Genomic DNA, 17950 nt, shown 5'->3' with positions numbered 1-17950 from the left:
CCCCAAAGTATGAGTCAAAAGTAACACATCAGATACTACTGATGTGTTCTGACTGAAGTTTCAGTAACAACCTCTGTGGACAAATGTCTTGACCTTAATTTTAAGAAATCAGCATTCGCAAATGAAAATCTAATCAGACAACTCATCTCTTTTTCAAAGTCAGTTACAATCAATACAAATAACATTTATTCCTGTCACCCTTTATCAGCTATCTATATTTATTATTTTTTAAAAGCTTTTTCCAATTTAGAATGAACATGAGAAATTAGGAATTATTTACTTTACTGAAACCAGTTGGTCCAGTCTCATGCTAAAACAGAGTCCACATATCCATGTACTATATGAACAGATGACTGAACATACACAGGAAAAATAATTCCACACTATTGATTTTAATTTAGGAAGGAGGGGTGGCAAGAAACTAATAAAAGTGAGTGGATTTTTCAATGCAAACTTCTTGGTCATGTTTCTCTCCTATTACTAGAAGTGATTTTATGGAGTCACTGCTGACAGTCATTTGAAAAGGGCACTGGTTTATGAAACTGTATTACTACAACTTATGAAATGCAAATATTTCAGAAGGTTAAACAGAGCCAGTTTCAAAAACTACTTAAAGAGTACACGTTCTTAAATTACATAGTTGTTATTTTTATTTTGCAGAATCATCAACATCGGCAAACCAAATTTGTTTTTAAAGCCTTCTCGAAAGATAAGACCTAGCAGTTGTGCTAGAATGACATTCAAGGAAGTGAAGTAACTCTAATTATTTAGCTCAATTAAGATTCCCTTAATCCCAGCACATCACAACTAACTCAGCTGGGAGAGCACTTTGGCTTCCCATCATTCCCATCTCTTGGCCTCTCGCCCTATATACTGCCAACACATGGTGTTGCAAATTAATCACATCCAAGACTCTTGTGCAGCAAATTTTGCCCTCTGGAACCTGGGAACTTCTTATCCAGGCAAAAGCAATTACAGATGACAAAGAGGTGTTTCTGTCTACAAAAGCTAGACGTGAACTGTCATTTTGTAAGCAAAAGATTTGTAATTGCCACTCACCTTCTGATGCCCACCACTTCACCCTGACAGCATTACTACTTATGGAGAGATTTGTCTAAGTAGCAGACAAAAGCAAAAGGCAATAGAAATAATGAAACTATTGTTAGTCAGATTTCTGCTAAACCAAATAATTACTGCTATTTATTATTACTTAAAAATCAGTGGGATTGTAGGAAAGAGTGAAGGAACACTTGGAGCAAGGAACTGCTTTCTTCCTAGATGTGCTTGAGCAGCCATACATTGCCAAGTCCCCCCCCACCATTTTAGCTAATTAATTTTGATACAGCAGATACATCTCTGCATGCTTTTGCAAAAGCAAAAGCATAAAACATAAGGATTGTTTTCCTGCTAGTCCATGGCTATACTTTTTCATCTCATCTCCATTTTTCTCTCATTTAAAGTTCCATTATCTTGATGCACACTGTTGTGCTGGGGATTAACTGTCAGCTCCGCCACGACCAGTGAATACCCCACAACGCACAGCTCGAATCCTTTTTCATGTGGCTTTCACTGCCTCAACAGTGCAGTCACTTAAAATACGACCCACTGCAGATTAGCAGCATGCTCTCAGTCATCTATTCAGACATGAAAAAATTCACTGCTTCAGCTTCACGACTCCTCATTTGAAGAGATTTTTAATAATAAAGCCTTATAAAAGTGAAAGGTTTTGAATCTAAATTGTTGCCCTTGCCACTCTGATAGACATCCAAGATGTAAAAAAGGTCCCTTCCATAAGGGAGACCATTAAAGTGATAACATTATTTTAATAGAGAGTAATTCTACATTGAGCCTTAACGTTAATGTCTGACATCCAGACTCAAACTAATCAAGTTCAGAAACTAGAAAGGACATGTTAGTTTTTATTTCCCCTTTATTATTTGCAAAACTGCGTGTGCGTGTTCTGCTGCTTAGGACTAATGCTTCCTTATGTCATAAGAAATACGCACTTATATTCTAAAGGTTACTTTGCTCAGTAAGATTTAGGTCTCTTCTAGGTACAAAGTTTTTTCTACATCCTTTTGTTACAGCATTTAAATTTCAGACAGAAGTTGATAAAAGCAGAAATGGCATTACAAATGAGAGGAAAAATATGGAAGCTCAGAAATGACAGAAAATCATTGGGGGGGGCAGGGAATAAAGCATGTTCAAATATTTTTTTTTTTAACATTTGAATCTAATTTGGGTCTAATTAAAAAAGCCAATTGAGACATTTTGCGTAAGATGCACGTTGTATTTGTGAATGGATAAAACAAAGAACATTAACCACATCAGAAAACTTAAAAGTAAAATGAAATCAAAATGGTATACATATACTCTAGAAACTCCACGTGAGATACATTTACAAGACCACAGATCATCTGTATGGTTACTTCTACATACATCAGGCAAGAAGGTCAGTGTTAAAAACATAGATTTCAAAAATACAGTGTTAGCTGACTTAGGGATCTGAGCAAAGCTTAAAATTACTAGATATTACAGATATTAAAAGGAACTACATTACCACAAGGAAATTGTGAGAAAAGAGCACGATGAATAGAAGATATTTCCAGGGATCTTGAATCAAAAATTGTCACAATAAATAGCAATGCTCCCTAGCTCTTCTTGATATGCAGTAACAGTAGAGAAGATGCTAATTTCTGATGCATAAGCTATGTTTTTTTACCCCTTTTTTCACTCCTCTATTTTGTAAGCAAGTAATTACATAACATGAATTCTCTCATGCTCTTTCTTAAGTGTGTGGATTAGGAAAGGAGCATGAGACTTAGGGCACCTCCAGTTCCCTAACCAGGTGCAGGTTTGCTGGTTGTCATGCTGAGCACATTCTCATTCTCTCACTTTGCCCACCTGCAAAATTAAGATAACACTTGTGTGCCTAATTTAGAGGAGATAGTGATGTGAGGCTTAAATAGTTTACTCTCATTGATCAAATACCTTAAAGCAATTAAGAAACTTGTTGATATATCACTACCTAAGCAATATTTTAGAATTTATTTTTGTACTTCTCAATGCATTACTTGCTTTCAATGCTGTTCTCTAAAATAAACCGTACATAGCTCCTGAAGCTCCTTCAGATGACTACATGCACTCTCTTGTCTGCATAGCAGATGCATTCTTTTTGAGTTGAAATTAAAATATTGAGTTGAATATTGAGCTTTGAGTTGAAATTAGAAACTTGTATTTTTTAGGCTATGTGATATATGTAGTGCAATATACCATACACTATATACTCTCTATGTACACACGTTTAAAATTTATATAGCTATGAATGGCTGTATCAAGCAGGTCTTTCCAAATACATAATCAGATAGGATGGGGGCAAAGGGGAAAAAATCTGACAAAGCAAGAGAAAGTACTCTACAATGGTGGGTTGGGAATGGAAGGGATGACAGATTTGAGAAAGCATAACTGATACAGGTATGTTCCACAAGATAAAATTACATTTTTCACAGCAAAGTTGGCTCATAAATCAGGGCAATTTTTTTTGTCCCTAATTGGTTTTCACTATTTTTACAATTCTTTCTTCCAGCAGCGCTTTATGTAATTCTTCAGTAAGCAGGTCCATAAAGTTCAATCTCTAGATTCTTTTTCCAGTATCCAGACTTATCCTTGTATCTCTCCATTAAACCATTCCCTTTCATCAGAACCTGTTAAAAATCATGTTGCCCTTTCCCAGCAATTCTAAACCTGGTGTCTTAAAACTGCAACAAAGGCTTAGGATTTTGTTCACAAATCTTAAAATCTGTGTGCGTGCAAACTGCTTTTTTGGCAACAAACTGATTTATAGAATAATATTAATGGGTGTTATCATTCTTACAGCTAAAGTCGTAAAGTAAGTCTTCAACTCAGTAAAACTGAAATTATGAATTGAAAGATACAGAAATGCCCTTTTTAAATGTCTTGCTTTATTTAATTTTTATACTGCCTATTAAATTTTAAGAGTATCTTCATTTGCGGATTATGAGTAAGGCTATGTCAGCATTCTACTTAATATCAGTTTTTAAGGAGATTATTAGCCTAGCCATTAAAATCATATGCAGCCTTCAACCCTATGTCAAGTTATCTGTTCCAGTGCTCACTGAAGATACGTACGGCAGCAATAGAGGACTGTAGAGCGAAGCTCTACCTCTTTCTTTAATATGATGGAAAAATACTGCATTTGTATGCAAGAGTTTTTATATAACGATGACAGTCACGTATCCTCTGTATGCTTATTGAAAGCTTTTGACCCTCTTCTGGATACCAGTCAATGGGATGGAATACCAAGCACAACATCTCTGCAATAACAGTGGTATGCAGTTTATGGCTTTCACATCTCAGGAAAACTAAAAAAAGATTAAAGAAATATTGAATTTCTTAAAATGAAAGAAACCAATGTTTTCCACAGCCTATGTCATAGAAGAAATAAGTTCAGATAACAATCACAACTTTGTCAGTCTCATGCTGAATCCTTGTCTTGCTTATAAATTAATATCCTGTATAGAAAAGAATATTTCTAGATAAGTAGTATGACTAGTCACTCCTCAGAAACAGTGAAATGTTTTCTAATCACAGAAGCATAAAACTACTTATTTAAAACAAAACTAAACCAACAACACACAAAAAAATACACCCACACCTACCATCACAGAAAGTCACTACTAGAAACGTTTTCTTGCTATTTTTGCTTTCAAAGAAATGCTACTCTATAAAAAAAATAAAATCATGGAACTCAAGAAAATCAACTCATGGACTCAAGAAAATCAAGTTGTCAAAGCAGCTTTTTCCTTACCAAGATGAATTCCTGAAATATACACTTACCAGTACAATTCCATACTTAGTATAAGAACAACCATCAGCATTAAAGTCAGATAACCCAATACTTGTAGAATAAATACGTAATCTGTAACATCAGTAGTAGTTTTTAAACCATTTACCTGAGTCAAAATTAACCACCTCACACATTCAGCTTCTATTTTTTTCCAGTCCAGAGATAATCAGGGTCTATTCTGTCATCTGGCTTTAAATCTTTTATAAAACTTTATAATCATTTAGAAACTTACTGAGACACCAATGAAAAGGAAAGCTGGCACACAGGCATTGCCATCTCAACAAGCACTACATGTACTCCCTAAAGTTCTCTACTTAATTTATGTTGTCCCTCATCCTTCAGCCTCTGGAGATGGGAGCTACAAGTTTATTCCATATTCAAAGATGCATACCAGGGCACAGGAGGTGCTAATCCGTGACTAAAACACTAACACTACTGGACAAAATAACTTGTGCTTTTAAGCTTCATAGAATCACACTGGATTTTGCTTTCTTTCTCTCATACAGGAGAGAATCATTTAGATTCAAAAAGAAGGTAAAACAGAAAACAGCTGCATTAGTCTAAAGAACCCAACATATTTAGAGGATAAATTAACAGACTCTAACCTGACATGGGTAGAAGAAGACACGAGAAGGGAAGAGTTGTACAGTAATCTTGTCTTATGAATCACTATGGAGATTTTTTTTTTCTAAAAGTCTTACAAGTAACAAACAAAGAAAAATTCTGATTGTCTTTCTAATTTTTCCACAGAACAAGAGATCTGCATGTAAAATGAACAATTACATAAATTGGATCCAACTACTTAATATGGTACTATGCCCTCCCCTGTACCATCCTTCAAGTAGTAGGGCTCCACTGCAGGAGCTTACCATAGAGGAACAATTATGTTTCCACTGATTTCTTTCTTTAGGACCCAGTTATCAGAGGAGATCAAAGTCCTAACTTCTATATCTCTAATAATATCACACCCAACCCTCCCTATATATAATACTATGCAATGATTGTCACTGCTAAGATTCCCAAAATACAGGAAATAAAAAACCTTAGAAAAATGAACAAATGGAACAGTAAGTCATTAAAAAAAAAAGATAGTATACTAAAGATTTAATCCTTCAAGATGTTCAGCTTCTCAAATGAATATTAAGCTAACACATTAGCTTTAGTGCACAAAGAATATACACACAGCATAAACAAATGTATAAATTTCAATTGTTAGACAGACAGAGATGACTTTTTTCCTCCAACTTAAATGGGACTATTATTAAATCAAACTGCTTTATTTGACAGACTCAAGAAGGTTTACTGGAATTTTAGTACTGCCAGTTGTCTATAGAACAAAATATTCTCACCTGCAACTCCTCTAGTCTGAAACGAGCTTTTACTCAAAATCTATATGAGACAAGGCTTTTCTTAGGTATTAACAGAAGGTCAGAAAAGCTGTCTTCAAGACCAGCTTGAAGGTAAAATATTTCATTAATGTAAAATATTCCATTCTGACCCAATGACTGCTTTTCGAGATTACTTTCTAGTGGTATCCTTGAAAACACATTCTAATGATCAGCTCAAACGTCCTAGAGCGTAACACAAATCTATGTTTTATTGCAGCTCAGTGCCTTCTAACAGCTTACCTGCAACCCTCAGCAAATTTGCAAGTCCCAGGAGCTTAGCAGACTGCTTATAGTTTGTTGACAACTGAGAAAGACAGTCCTTGATGAGACTGAGTCGATCTGAACACAAACGCACTGTTGGAAGAAGAACCAGTGTTAAAGACTGTATAAATGAATCTCACTATCGTATTTCTTGTTCAACAGTGTAGACAAAGAAAGAGAGCTTGGAAGTATATCTATAAACAGAAAGTTAAATAACAGTAGAACATATCCACCCACAATCACAGACATCTTACCACACATCACCTAATTTATTTATTTATTTTAATTATTTTAAGGTATGTGTCTGGAAGCTGCTTGGAGGGACCCTTTATTTTACTCATGCAACACTCACAAAATAACAAATTATTTCCCATTCACATTTTTGCACGTGATTCAAGCAATCAAATAAAGAATAAAAATACGCAGTACCTTGCAATGGTAAAATTTTCACACCAAATTCTTCAAGGTAGCCAAGAGCACGAATGAGATCTAGCTCCTCCTGAATAGCACTTGGACAGTCTACAATAAGTTGCAGACAGGACCTAGGTAGGAAGGAAACAAATTTTTGTAAAAGCAGTTGAATAAATTCAAATTCTAAATTTCTGGGAAGAGACAACCCCTACATTCTTGAGTAAAAAAGAGTAACTTGCTGTGCTTATGAAATGTCAAAATACTTGCTGGTCCTGCACATTATAAATATTTGGCACTATGTTATGGCCAATTAAACATTTTAAACAAATTCTACTCTTGGATAGCGATACTCTTTTTTCACCTATTTTTAATAAGAACAATGCCTAAATCGTCTTGAATTTAGAGTTGTAACTGATTTAATGAATGAAAGACATTTGAGACATATGTATTTACATACATAATTACTTAGGGAAATATTTCATAACCATTACTGGGTTTCAGCTTTGTCATATCCCAGAAGATAAAAGTAAAATGTTGATTGGAAGCGAAATTTAAGGTCCTTTGTCACAAATTCAGCTTCCTCAGCTAGATTCAGAAAATGAGAACAAAGCTGATAAAAATAAATATACAACATTATTCTGAAGATGAATGACTTTATGCAATTATTATTACTATGTAACTTTAAATAAAACTTTAAATAAAATATGCATGTATTTTATGAATATTATATGGACATAATCATCTTTTATTTAAAACTTTCACTGGTATACTATGTTCATATGTAGTTTTTAGTAATACATGTTTAAGAAAAAATGGTTTTCAACAAAAATGTATAAATAGAGCTAGCATTATATAATTGATACTGTGAAAGTGAATGCCTTCCAACTTTGACCTAAGGCAATAATGCCTTTACTTATGTGTGTGCATGTGCTCACGTGTGTCCATTTGGGATGGGAGGGAGCACACGCTGTGAATGAATAGGAAAAAATGCATTTTCTGTCACTTTCTGATTAAGTTATATAGAACATAACCCTCTAACTCAAGGTAAACAGCAAAAACATTCTTTTAAATCTTAATGAAAAATACATGATTGGTCAATCTATAAAGCAATGTTCTACTGAGGAAAACTTCCTAATATGGAAAAGGATAACTAGTTACAAACTATTTGACTGCCTTACTTGGTTAAAGGCTGGTTTGCTGAAGATCTCCCCAAAATGTGCTAACACGCATACATAAATATCATTGAAGGTCAAGAAGATGAATTTATATCTTGAGGGGAAGAAAAATACTTTAATCTCTCTTGCAATTACTAGGTTAAATGTACTTATGTCAAAGGGAAAGTAGTATTTAAAAGACACATCTACCTTAGTAAATAAAATATAAATATTTTTCTTTGGTTATGTGTTTGTATGTTTTAAATAAGTGCCTCAAGGAAAAAGTGAAACTCATTTGGATTAACGTGAAACAACAAGAACAATGAAAAAGCAAATTTCTAGAATAAAAGGGAAAGGCTATCAATATTAAGACATACCTTTATTTAAAATATTTAGGATAAGCCAAGGCATCAAGCTTTGACACAGGTAATATTTGACCATTTTACCTATTTGCATTCACATTGCTAAATACTTCCATACCTAAATTAACACAAGAACGAACACCCACACTGCAACCTCTACATGTAAAACTATAAGCGCTGCAGTCTCTTCATAGAAAGCTCTGTGCCTGAATTCCTTTCTAAAGAACTGTTTGGATTATTTCTTGATCACAGAATCATAAAATCTTTCAGGTTGGAAAAGACCATCTAAGAAGATCTAAAAGACCACCTAGTCCAACTTTTAGCCTATTCCAATGCCGCACAACCCTTTCAGTAAAGAAATTTCTCCTAATATCCAACCTACACCTCCCCTGGTGCAACTTGAAGCCATTTCACCTTGTCTTATCGCTTGGTGCTTTGGAGAACAGCCCTATCCCTACCTTGTTATAACTTCCTTTCAGGTAATTGTGAAGTACAGTAAGGTCTCCCCAGAGCCTTCTCTTCTCCAAGCTAAACAACCCCAGCTCCTTCTGCCACTTCTCATAAGACTTGTTTTCTAGAACCTTCACCAACTTCATATACCCTTCTCTGGGCACAGTCCAACACCTCAATGTCCTTCTCGTAGTGCAGGGCCCAAAACTTAAAGTATTCAAGGTGCAGCCTCACCAGAGCCAAGTACAGAGGGACAATCACTTCCCTAGCCCCGCTGGCCATGCTATTTCTGATACAAGCTGTTAGACTTCTTGGCCCCCTGAGCACACTGCTGGCTCATATTTATCTAGCTACCAACCAATACCAATGTAACACAGAAATACACATAGCCTCAGAGGAAGTCTCAGAATAGGGGAAGACCAATATGAAAGAAATTAAAGAATCCACAAAATGCAATTTTCCATTGCAGTAGTAACTGGCGGCCACAACTGCAGTTCAATGCTGTAACATGGAAAAGGTTCCAGTGACCCACAAAATTTTTATCCTTGGTGAGACCTGCATGTTTCTTCTTCAACCTGAATTCTGTAACAGATCATTCCAGCAACCAAGGGACAGAAACGGTGTACACACACAAAGCAAGGTGTGTATGTGTGGAGGGGAATCTTACAGAAGCCAAAGATACTGTTTCCATTTACCACATAACTTTACACAAAGAGAAGAGAGAAAACAAGTGTCAAGTTTCAACTGAAACAGAAGTATGTATTTACATATATGATAATTGTAAATATACCTGGCCAAATCCATACAGCTATCAGTCAGACTGGTTGAAGAATTGAAATATTCTCTGCCAGCAGCCAGAACTAGTTCGATACTTCTCACGTAGCTGACTCTGTACTGTGGCTTCCCTTTTGATGAAACTGGTTGATCCACTGACCAAATACTGCAATGCATCATTTGCCCAGCCAGATGGATATTGTCTATACTGCTTGAGCATAAAAGACTTTCTGTGAATATCTAAAAGGAAGAATGGTAATTTAATAATCTGTAGCAACAACTTCAAGTAAGCATATTTTCATTGTATGGAACCAACCCCTTTGAATAAAAGCATCTTTGAAGCCCAAAGAATACATTCAGTCCAAGCAGAAAATAAATTGTGTGAATATTCTCCTTGGTAGAAGTCATGTTTTTTAAATAAAGCTAAAAATAACTATTATCTAGTTAGTTCTACTTTCTGCAAGAAAAAAAAAAAAAGAAAAAAGCTCATTAACTGCCTATTTACAGTATGAGTTCAGAAAATATGAGATCAGAAATTTACACCTATGTTCTGAGGTGTTAATGGGATGCAAGTAGCTGAAAAGGCAGTTCAGTATTAGGACACTGAAAACATACAAGAACAAATCCTATACTCCAGAAGAAACTCAAAGTATTTAGAACTGAGTATATAACTTGTCTTTAATTTTGAATCAAGACTATCTTCAAATAACATATATATTAATACGCTGCTATATCTGCCACAAAACATTTAATTTTATGTCAAAGTTTTGCCCACTGTAAGAGGCTCAATCTCAGTTCCTTATGATTTTTATTTTTTTTAAAAAGTGCTCAATATAGTTCTAATGAATAGCAACATATGTACTTAGTCATTTCAGAAAATACTGCAGCTGCAACAATATGGCCTTTGCCAAAGGTTTTTAATTTCCTAACAAATTAGAGTATTTCTTCGCTATGATGAACATCACCAAGCCATCTCATGCTCTACATTTGAACACCAAAGGAACATAGTTCAGTGCTTTATAAATATTATACAATTTGGATCAGCTTCCATTTAATCCTCAAGGAACATCGAAAGATGCAAAGTAATTATTAAAATTTCAAATCTTGGAAATTAAAATTGCCAGAGATAGAAATGGCTTATTTAATCTAGTGTTAGATTCCCCAACACTTTTTACAAGTTATTTCCCTAGCAATTCAACATGCAGATGAATGATCTAAATGCAAGTCATCAAGAGTTGATCCTCCTTCTTCCTTAACATTCACATACATACAACAATTTACCTCAAGATTTTTAGATATTAAATTCTTCTTCAAGAGGACAGGGCTCATTCTGCATACAAGTAAAATATAATAATCATCATGCTAACAGATGCCAATACAAACTTCAATGTGATAGCAAACCCTTACTGCCCAATCAATTTCTCCGTTTTGAAGTTATCAAAGTATAATAGCATATAACACTACATTTCAAAGCATTTTCAATATCCTAGATCATTTTTGAGAAAACTTTCATTGTCCTTTGTTTAATCATATGGTCCAGAGGTTAAAAAAATTATTAAAAAATTACATTAAGATCATGGCAAAGGAAAAGCTAATATTTTCACTTTCAGTGTGCTGTATTACTCTATTTTTTAATGCACTTCAAAATTCTAAGTACACTAAGCCTTAGCCTATCACGAAACCATGAACGTCAAATACATCGCAGATCTTGGTACAACTTCAAAGTTCAAACTGCAGAGAAAGAGTCAAATTTTATGTATAGGTTAAACCCCGTTTGCTTTTTTCCTTCATTATTTCTTTCTAATTTGCTTCAAAAACTCTTCCCAAGGGCTAATCAGATTGGCAGCCATAAGCAATTAAATCTGAAAACTGTAATAAAAAAAACTTGTATTAAACTTAAAAGATGCCAAGATTTAAACAGATTTTAGTGGGTATGGAACTGTTTCTGTAATAAACCAGTACAGTGAAGCAAAAATGGAAATAAACGGTACATTCCATAGAAAATTCTACATCAGTCTAATAGCTCTCGTCCTTTGCAAGTAACAATGACATAGTTTTGGGGTTTATGTACATGGCAGGTTTGTGGGTTTGTGTTTTGTTGTGTTTTTTTTTTTTTTCTTTCCCCTTAAAGAAATTAGATTTCCCTTCTCATGGTATTTTACTTCAATTGCATAGAGTAAAAAACCCAAAATTATACATGGGTCTTGGGTGATATTAACAAACCAGAACTTTGTGTTTAAGAAATGATTACTTGAAAATAACTTTTAGCTAAAGACTGCTTACTTTCCATTAAAGTATTTGTAAACGCATCTGTAAATGACATTACGAAGGTTCAAAAAGTTGACACAATTTAGAAAACAGAAACAATTCTAGTAAAAGATATTTAACAGGATATTTATTAGAGGGGCTTTTGATTAAATGTATTAACACAGGAAGTTTGCACAGACTAAAAATACCATAAAAAAACAGTAGACAAACAAGTAATAACACATGAAAATGTATTTACATTTGTAAGCAACAATATGAAATGAGAATTTGTAGCTTACTTGGGACATAAATCAATGAGAAAATATAAAACTCACCTCATAGCAAGTATCTGATTGTAAGCATGTGTATACTTTCTGCTGCATGTCTAACATATCCTGGAGCAATTCCTTCCATTGTGTCTCACTGACTGATGGTTGCCTACAAACATTTTCAAAATTAAATATTCTGTTTCTCAATAAACGTAAAGAAAAGCAGTAGATAATACTACAATTTCATCACAAAATATATGCTTTCTCAAAAGCTATTTCAATCCTTAATTGGACTGAATTGATTTATGAAGACTGAAGACTTTTAATATTAATTACAATTTAAACAATGTATGTGGGTTAAAATTGTTTGACAATAATCTAGTAACCAAACTGTTTTTGCTGTTCTGTGGAGTAAGATAGGGATCTTTAGAAATCTTTATCAAAATCCCCCAGTTAGTTTTGGTAACTTCCAACAAACATCAGAAAGCTCGAAGTGCTATCTTCCCGCTGACTCAACCGCAACAGGGTAAAAAGAAGTTTGAAACATCAGCTGAGGATCACTGAAGTGCTGTTTACTGTAGGCCAACTCAAAGGACTAACCGACTTTGTGCAATTGTAGGACAACAGCACTGCAGTTGTTTTTCCTAAAATTAGAATAGTATTGAGCTTCTTGACCCTCTGGAATCATGGGTCTTCGTTAAACACAATATTTCCTAAAAAATTTCCTGTGTACCATCAAAACTTTTACTAATAAAAACACTGTGAAGGTTTTTGGACATTACCTTAAGATTGAAAAATCAGTGCTTTCAGCTACACAAACTATTTCAGCTAGTAGTGATTTTCTCAAGTGATATTAGCTTTCACTTTTACAAAGCGTCTCTACAAGGAAGTAGAAATATCAACATTTTTCCTACAGAGGCAATGACTTGATCTTTCTAAAAAAAGATTTCTAAAAGTCTTAAAAAGCTTTCAGCATGCCCAAGCTAAGTACTACCCTATCACCACCAATGAAACATTGTGCATGTTCAAGCAGGAAAAAAAACAGTGATGGCTGTTTTAACCAGGATTCATTCTTTTTGTCTGTTTATGCCAAGAGCTGTGTAATAATTTATGCACACTTAGAAGACCAGTTAAATAGGGTAGTTCTTATACAGAAAAATGTAAAAATTATACTGAAAATAAGAGGTATAATCAATACATAAAAGCAATAAATTACCCTGTTACAACAGCTCCTGAGAAAGCAAAACAAAAAAAAATTACAAATCCTACACTTTCCATACAATTAAATAGGTCTTTAAGAACATCATTTACAACACGTTAACTTTACTGTCCATCATTTTGCTGTGTTTTGCAGCAGCCAGCAAGCCTTTTAGGCTTGTTTACTTGAACACAAACACACTGAAACAAGTCTGAAGCAAGACAGACATTTTCATATGTGGAGGATGCAGCAAAAACACTAATCATGTTAATCACCAGTTTAACAAATGTGTTTTATGTACTCTGTGTTCAATTTAAACAGCACAGTTCCCTATCATAAAAAAAAAACAGTTAGGTACACTCCCTGAAATTAAGCACTGTTCCCCTTACTGTCATAACCCCCTTTATCCCCAGTTCCCCTTTGAATACTAACTTGCGACCTGTGTGCCTTGTCAGCCTAATCATCAGTTTCCGTGCCTCCTCGGCATTGTCTTTTGTGTCTTTCACAAAGGAAACAGGTTTCTGAAGTCCATGCTTCTCCAACAGCTCTGACACACTGCAAATAAATGGTAAATATTTTTCATTTCTGTACAGCTGCACAACTACCTCTGCTGCTGCAGTCTTATAGCTGTTATCAAACAATGCATTGCAAATGCAAACAAACAGCGTAAAGTCTGATTAGCCACAGTAACACTATTTACTTAAAAAAAACTGCAGGGCTAATGCACAACACAATGTGATGAAATATCTTCACAGTTTTCATTTTTTCACCAAAGTATTACAGTACGTTACAATAAAAAAAAAAAATCCCCAGATATTTTAGAAATAACCTTCCTACCCCTCCAGAAAAACTTATTCCAAGCAAACTGTTTGTGTATTTTTATAATATTCAAACATCAAAAACCACTCAAAAGTTTAAAGTTCTGTATATAAACATCTTACAGATGACCATGTTGACATCTCTAAAAACAAAATAAATATTCTTGCTGCCTTCTTTTTTTTTTTTTTTTGCCGTAATAAGGTTTTTGGCTATACCCAGTGACATATTTCAGAATACATTACGTTGGCAAAATCAAATACCTCAGAATTTGTTCCAGTTCATCTACCGCATCATGAAGAGTGTTAGTTATATCTGTTTCAGGCCTGCAAAGATATACAAGAAAAAAAAAAAAAGATTTTAATATCTTCATGTCTATGTAAAAAGAATATACCAAGATAAGCAGTACAAAGTTTGAAACATTCCTTGATGAGAATCAAATACACATCTTTGCTTGAAAAGATTAAAACTGCCGGCTTCTTACTAGAAGGATAACTAAAATTGAAAGAGTCCCTCAGTCTCCAGAAATAACATCCTTAGACTTTTCACCGGATCTCCACTTCCTACATGTCAAAGAAACTGGGAGAATACCCTGTATCTCCTCATACCTTCATTTCCTCGACAATTACCTGTCTTTCATACAGGTCTTCCATATTACAACCTTTCTCACATGCTGATAAGTAGCAATATGACTGTAAGTGCAAGACATCACTAATTGTAACAAGACCAGCAAGACTAGTAAGATAACATTATCATTTGGTCTCAATTCACCAAAATATAAAAGCCTAAAGAACTAATACAGAAGGAGCTTTGGTCTGCACTGCTTTAAATCATGTATTGTTACATTATTTACTAGTAGACATACAGAGCACACACACATATGTATATACATACGGCCAATACAATCCAGATAGGAACAGAATATTCCAGTAAAATTACATACCCTCTAAGGATGTAGCAATTATTATTAAAGTATTACTTCACAACAACATTTAATATCTAAAATATTTACAAATAACTAGCTGAAAATGCTTACCCATATCCTCTTTGTGGAAGGCATTCCAAAATATCGTAACAGAGAGCAAGCTGGTCATCTCGTTCACAACTATAAATACATTCCAATGCTGTAATCATAAGCTGGTCTTGCTCAGGTATAATTTTTTGCTGACACTAACAGGAAAAGAAAGCATTCCCCTGTATGTAATTTTTTGTTTCTAATTAAGCAGTTAAGTTTCTTCTGAATATAGAAAATACCTACTCTAAGTAAATAAATCGTCTCCTGGTTGTAATCAGTAAGTCCTAGACAACAACTTAGTGAAGTTCCTTTTGAAGTTACAAGATCTAAAACATAACCCAGCTAGTCTCCCACAGTGCAGATATCTGAAATAACACTGGTCCTTCATTATTTCATTATACGCTGCTTGAATCTAAGAGGTAGAGAGGGTACAGGTCAGAAGAAGGGAACTGCTGCAAATATTTGTCAGATCTGTTTAACACGTACAACAGCAGCAACATATAAAAGAGATGTGTTTTTCCTTCACTGGTTGATTTCTGTCCAGACACTTAGAATGTTCAAAAGTATGCAAAAATATATGGTATATGCACTAAAATAATTTTTTAAATTGTACAAGCAGCTTGAAATGATGACAACATAACTTCCACCCTTGCTCACTCAACTGTTCTCTGTGGCTCCCACTGTATTCTTTCCATTTGCTGGGGAAAGAGAAAAAGGGTTGCAGAGGGAAATCATCTGAAATCTACTGCTAGTAAAATTCATTAGGAAAAAAATCTTAGTGAAAACATAAAACTCTCTCATACCCAATTTTTAAGAAACGCTTATGCCAAAAAATTATTTTAAACATCACCAGGAAATTACTTCAAGAGCCTTTACAATAACTTTTAGCTCTAGTAGGTCAAAAGAGTAATTACATTAGCTTGACAGTTTCATCAAGGACACTTTTGATTACTGCTTTCTAAAACGCAACAAATGTTGAGTCCAAAAAGAAGAGAAAGAGCATAGAGATGATCTATCTCCTCTAGAAAATGTACTAATCCTAGTTTTGAGTTCACCTCTTCAGTACAAGAATTTCCCAAGAAACCAGTAAAGTCATCAGGATTCTATACTTACAGCAGGTTTTGAACTCTGAAAAATCTTCAGAGGCAGAGTCAGGTCTTCCTTTGCTAATGTTACTAAATATTCTTTAAAGAGTGAATTTGCCAGACCAGGGGACTGATTTTCACAGCGGTGGAGAAAAGGGATCATCCACTGATAAACATTCTTCACATATTTTTCATCAGAGGACTGTAAAGCACAATGAGTTACATGGATTGGAAAAAAGAACAAAGTCAGTTTTGTTTCCCAAAACAAATGAACAAAAAAAAATCACAGAACATTTTGGTCAACAAAACTGAAACAGTATCTCCACCTATCACAAAATACAGCTGAAGCCACTGCTGCACAGGGTACTGCGTCATGAAGTACTGAAACAATTCATCATCTTACTGATACCAATGGTGTGGGAAGACCAAGCTGTACATGAGTAAAGCCCATTAGCTGACAAATGCCAAGCTCTCCTCCTTTTCCTACAGTTTCAGGACGAATGGAAGACTGGCTTGCATCCCCATCAAACTAGTATTACTGTCAGTATTTAAGAATAGCTACATGAGCTCCTCTAGAGCTTACACATTCTTTAACTATTTCAGACCCCTGTTCTATTTGTAGGTATTTTCCAGCCTTTCCAAAAAGATGCGACTTCACCTATTCTGAAATGCCATGCACAGGCTGAATACACAGATGAAAACCACACGTGCTGCAGAGGCAAATATTAAGAATTTTTTGCCAACATTTACAGATATCAAAAAACATCCAAAGAAAACATTTAATGCCTATCTCCAGCATCACTGACAGCTACATTGAAGATCCTATAGAAAGGGACAATGAAAAAGCAATTCACAGCTTTAACAAGCTTTAACTTTTAATAGATTTATTAATGTTTGATCCTGTGCCTAGGATAGAGGAACAAGTTTTTAAGAAAACTAAACCATTGACACTTTTTTTTTTTAAAGAAAATGAACAAAAAAACCACTAAGTGTTAGATTCGTGTTGAATTAAAGGTGGAGGTTCATTAGAAAAATGTCAGCCCTTAGCACTCTCTTTAAACACATGGGATTCTAGGGTAACTTGAACTACTGGAAATCAAGGTATACTGAGTGATCTGTACAAAATACTTACGTTTTTCATCAACAGTCTCAGCTTTTCAATGTCCTTCATCTCTACTAGTTCCTTTAAAGTTAAAGTTCGATCACCATCAGTCTCATAAACTACTGTCTCAAGAGTGATCAGATTGTCACAAAGCACCTGCAGACCAGGGATATTCCTCTCCATGCCAAGACGAACAAGGGACAGAGCACAGTCCACCTGAAAAATAATTAAAAAAAACCCTGCTGTGCAATTGTTTGCCAAAAAACAGCTTCAAAAGTCCAGTCTGTGTCCTGTTTGTGTAACTATCTCCTTTCCTTGTTCCCCTTGCTCAATAGGGGATTCTATATTCCTAGAAGTTTTTGTTGCCTATTTCTATATGGATTGCTGTTCTCAGCTTTATAAAGACCAAATAAAATGCTTACCCTTGGTGGATGATGCTATTATAAGCCTTTTGGCCCAGGTGTGCCCTACAGATGCACATAAACTAGAAAAATACCTTTTTTGATTCCTTCTGTAGGTCATACAGAAATAGGGCACCTCATCTCTCTCCA

At 34.7% G+C, this 17950-nt stretch overlaps 1 protein-coding gene across 3 annotated transcripts in view; it reads right to left on the bottom strand.

The window, feature by feature from the left end:
* Positions 1-17950, bottom strand: part of NBAS (NBAS subunit of NRZ tethering complex) — a 191295-nt gene that overhangs the window by 120701 nt on the left and 52644 nt on the right. For all 3 annotated transcript variants that reach the window (XM_083828261.1, XM_083828259.1, XM_083828260.1), the window contains exons 24-32: positions 17430-17615; positions 16326-16499; positions 15234-15367; positions 14461-14523; positions 13814-13936; positions 12250-12352; positions 9684-9907; positions 6946-7058; positions 6496-6609 (exon numbers count right to left, since the gene is read on the bottom strand). In XM_083828261.1, the coding sequence (XP_083684387.1) occupies positions 6496-6609; positions 6946-7058; positions 9684-9907; positions 12250-12352; positions 13814-13936; positions 14461-14523; positions 15234-15367; positions 16326-16499; positions 17430-17615 (1234 nt within the window). The remainder of the gene's footprint in view (positions 1-6495; positions 6610-6945; positions 7059-9683; positions 9908-12249; positions 12353-13813; positions 13937-14460; positions 14524-15233; positions 15368-16325; positions 16500-17429; positions 17616-17950) is intronic.

The sequence above is a fragment of the Anser anser genome (assembly GCF_964211835.1).
Source record: "Anser anser genome assembly, chromosome: 3".
Lineage (NCBI taxonomy): Eukaryota > Metazoa > Chordata > Aves > Anseriformes > Anatidae > Anser > Anser anser.
The sequence above is the reverse complement of the archived record's forward strand: the minus strand, read 5'-3'. Positions and strand labels throughout refer to the sequence as shown.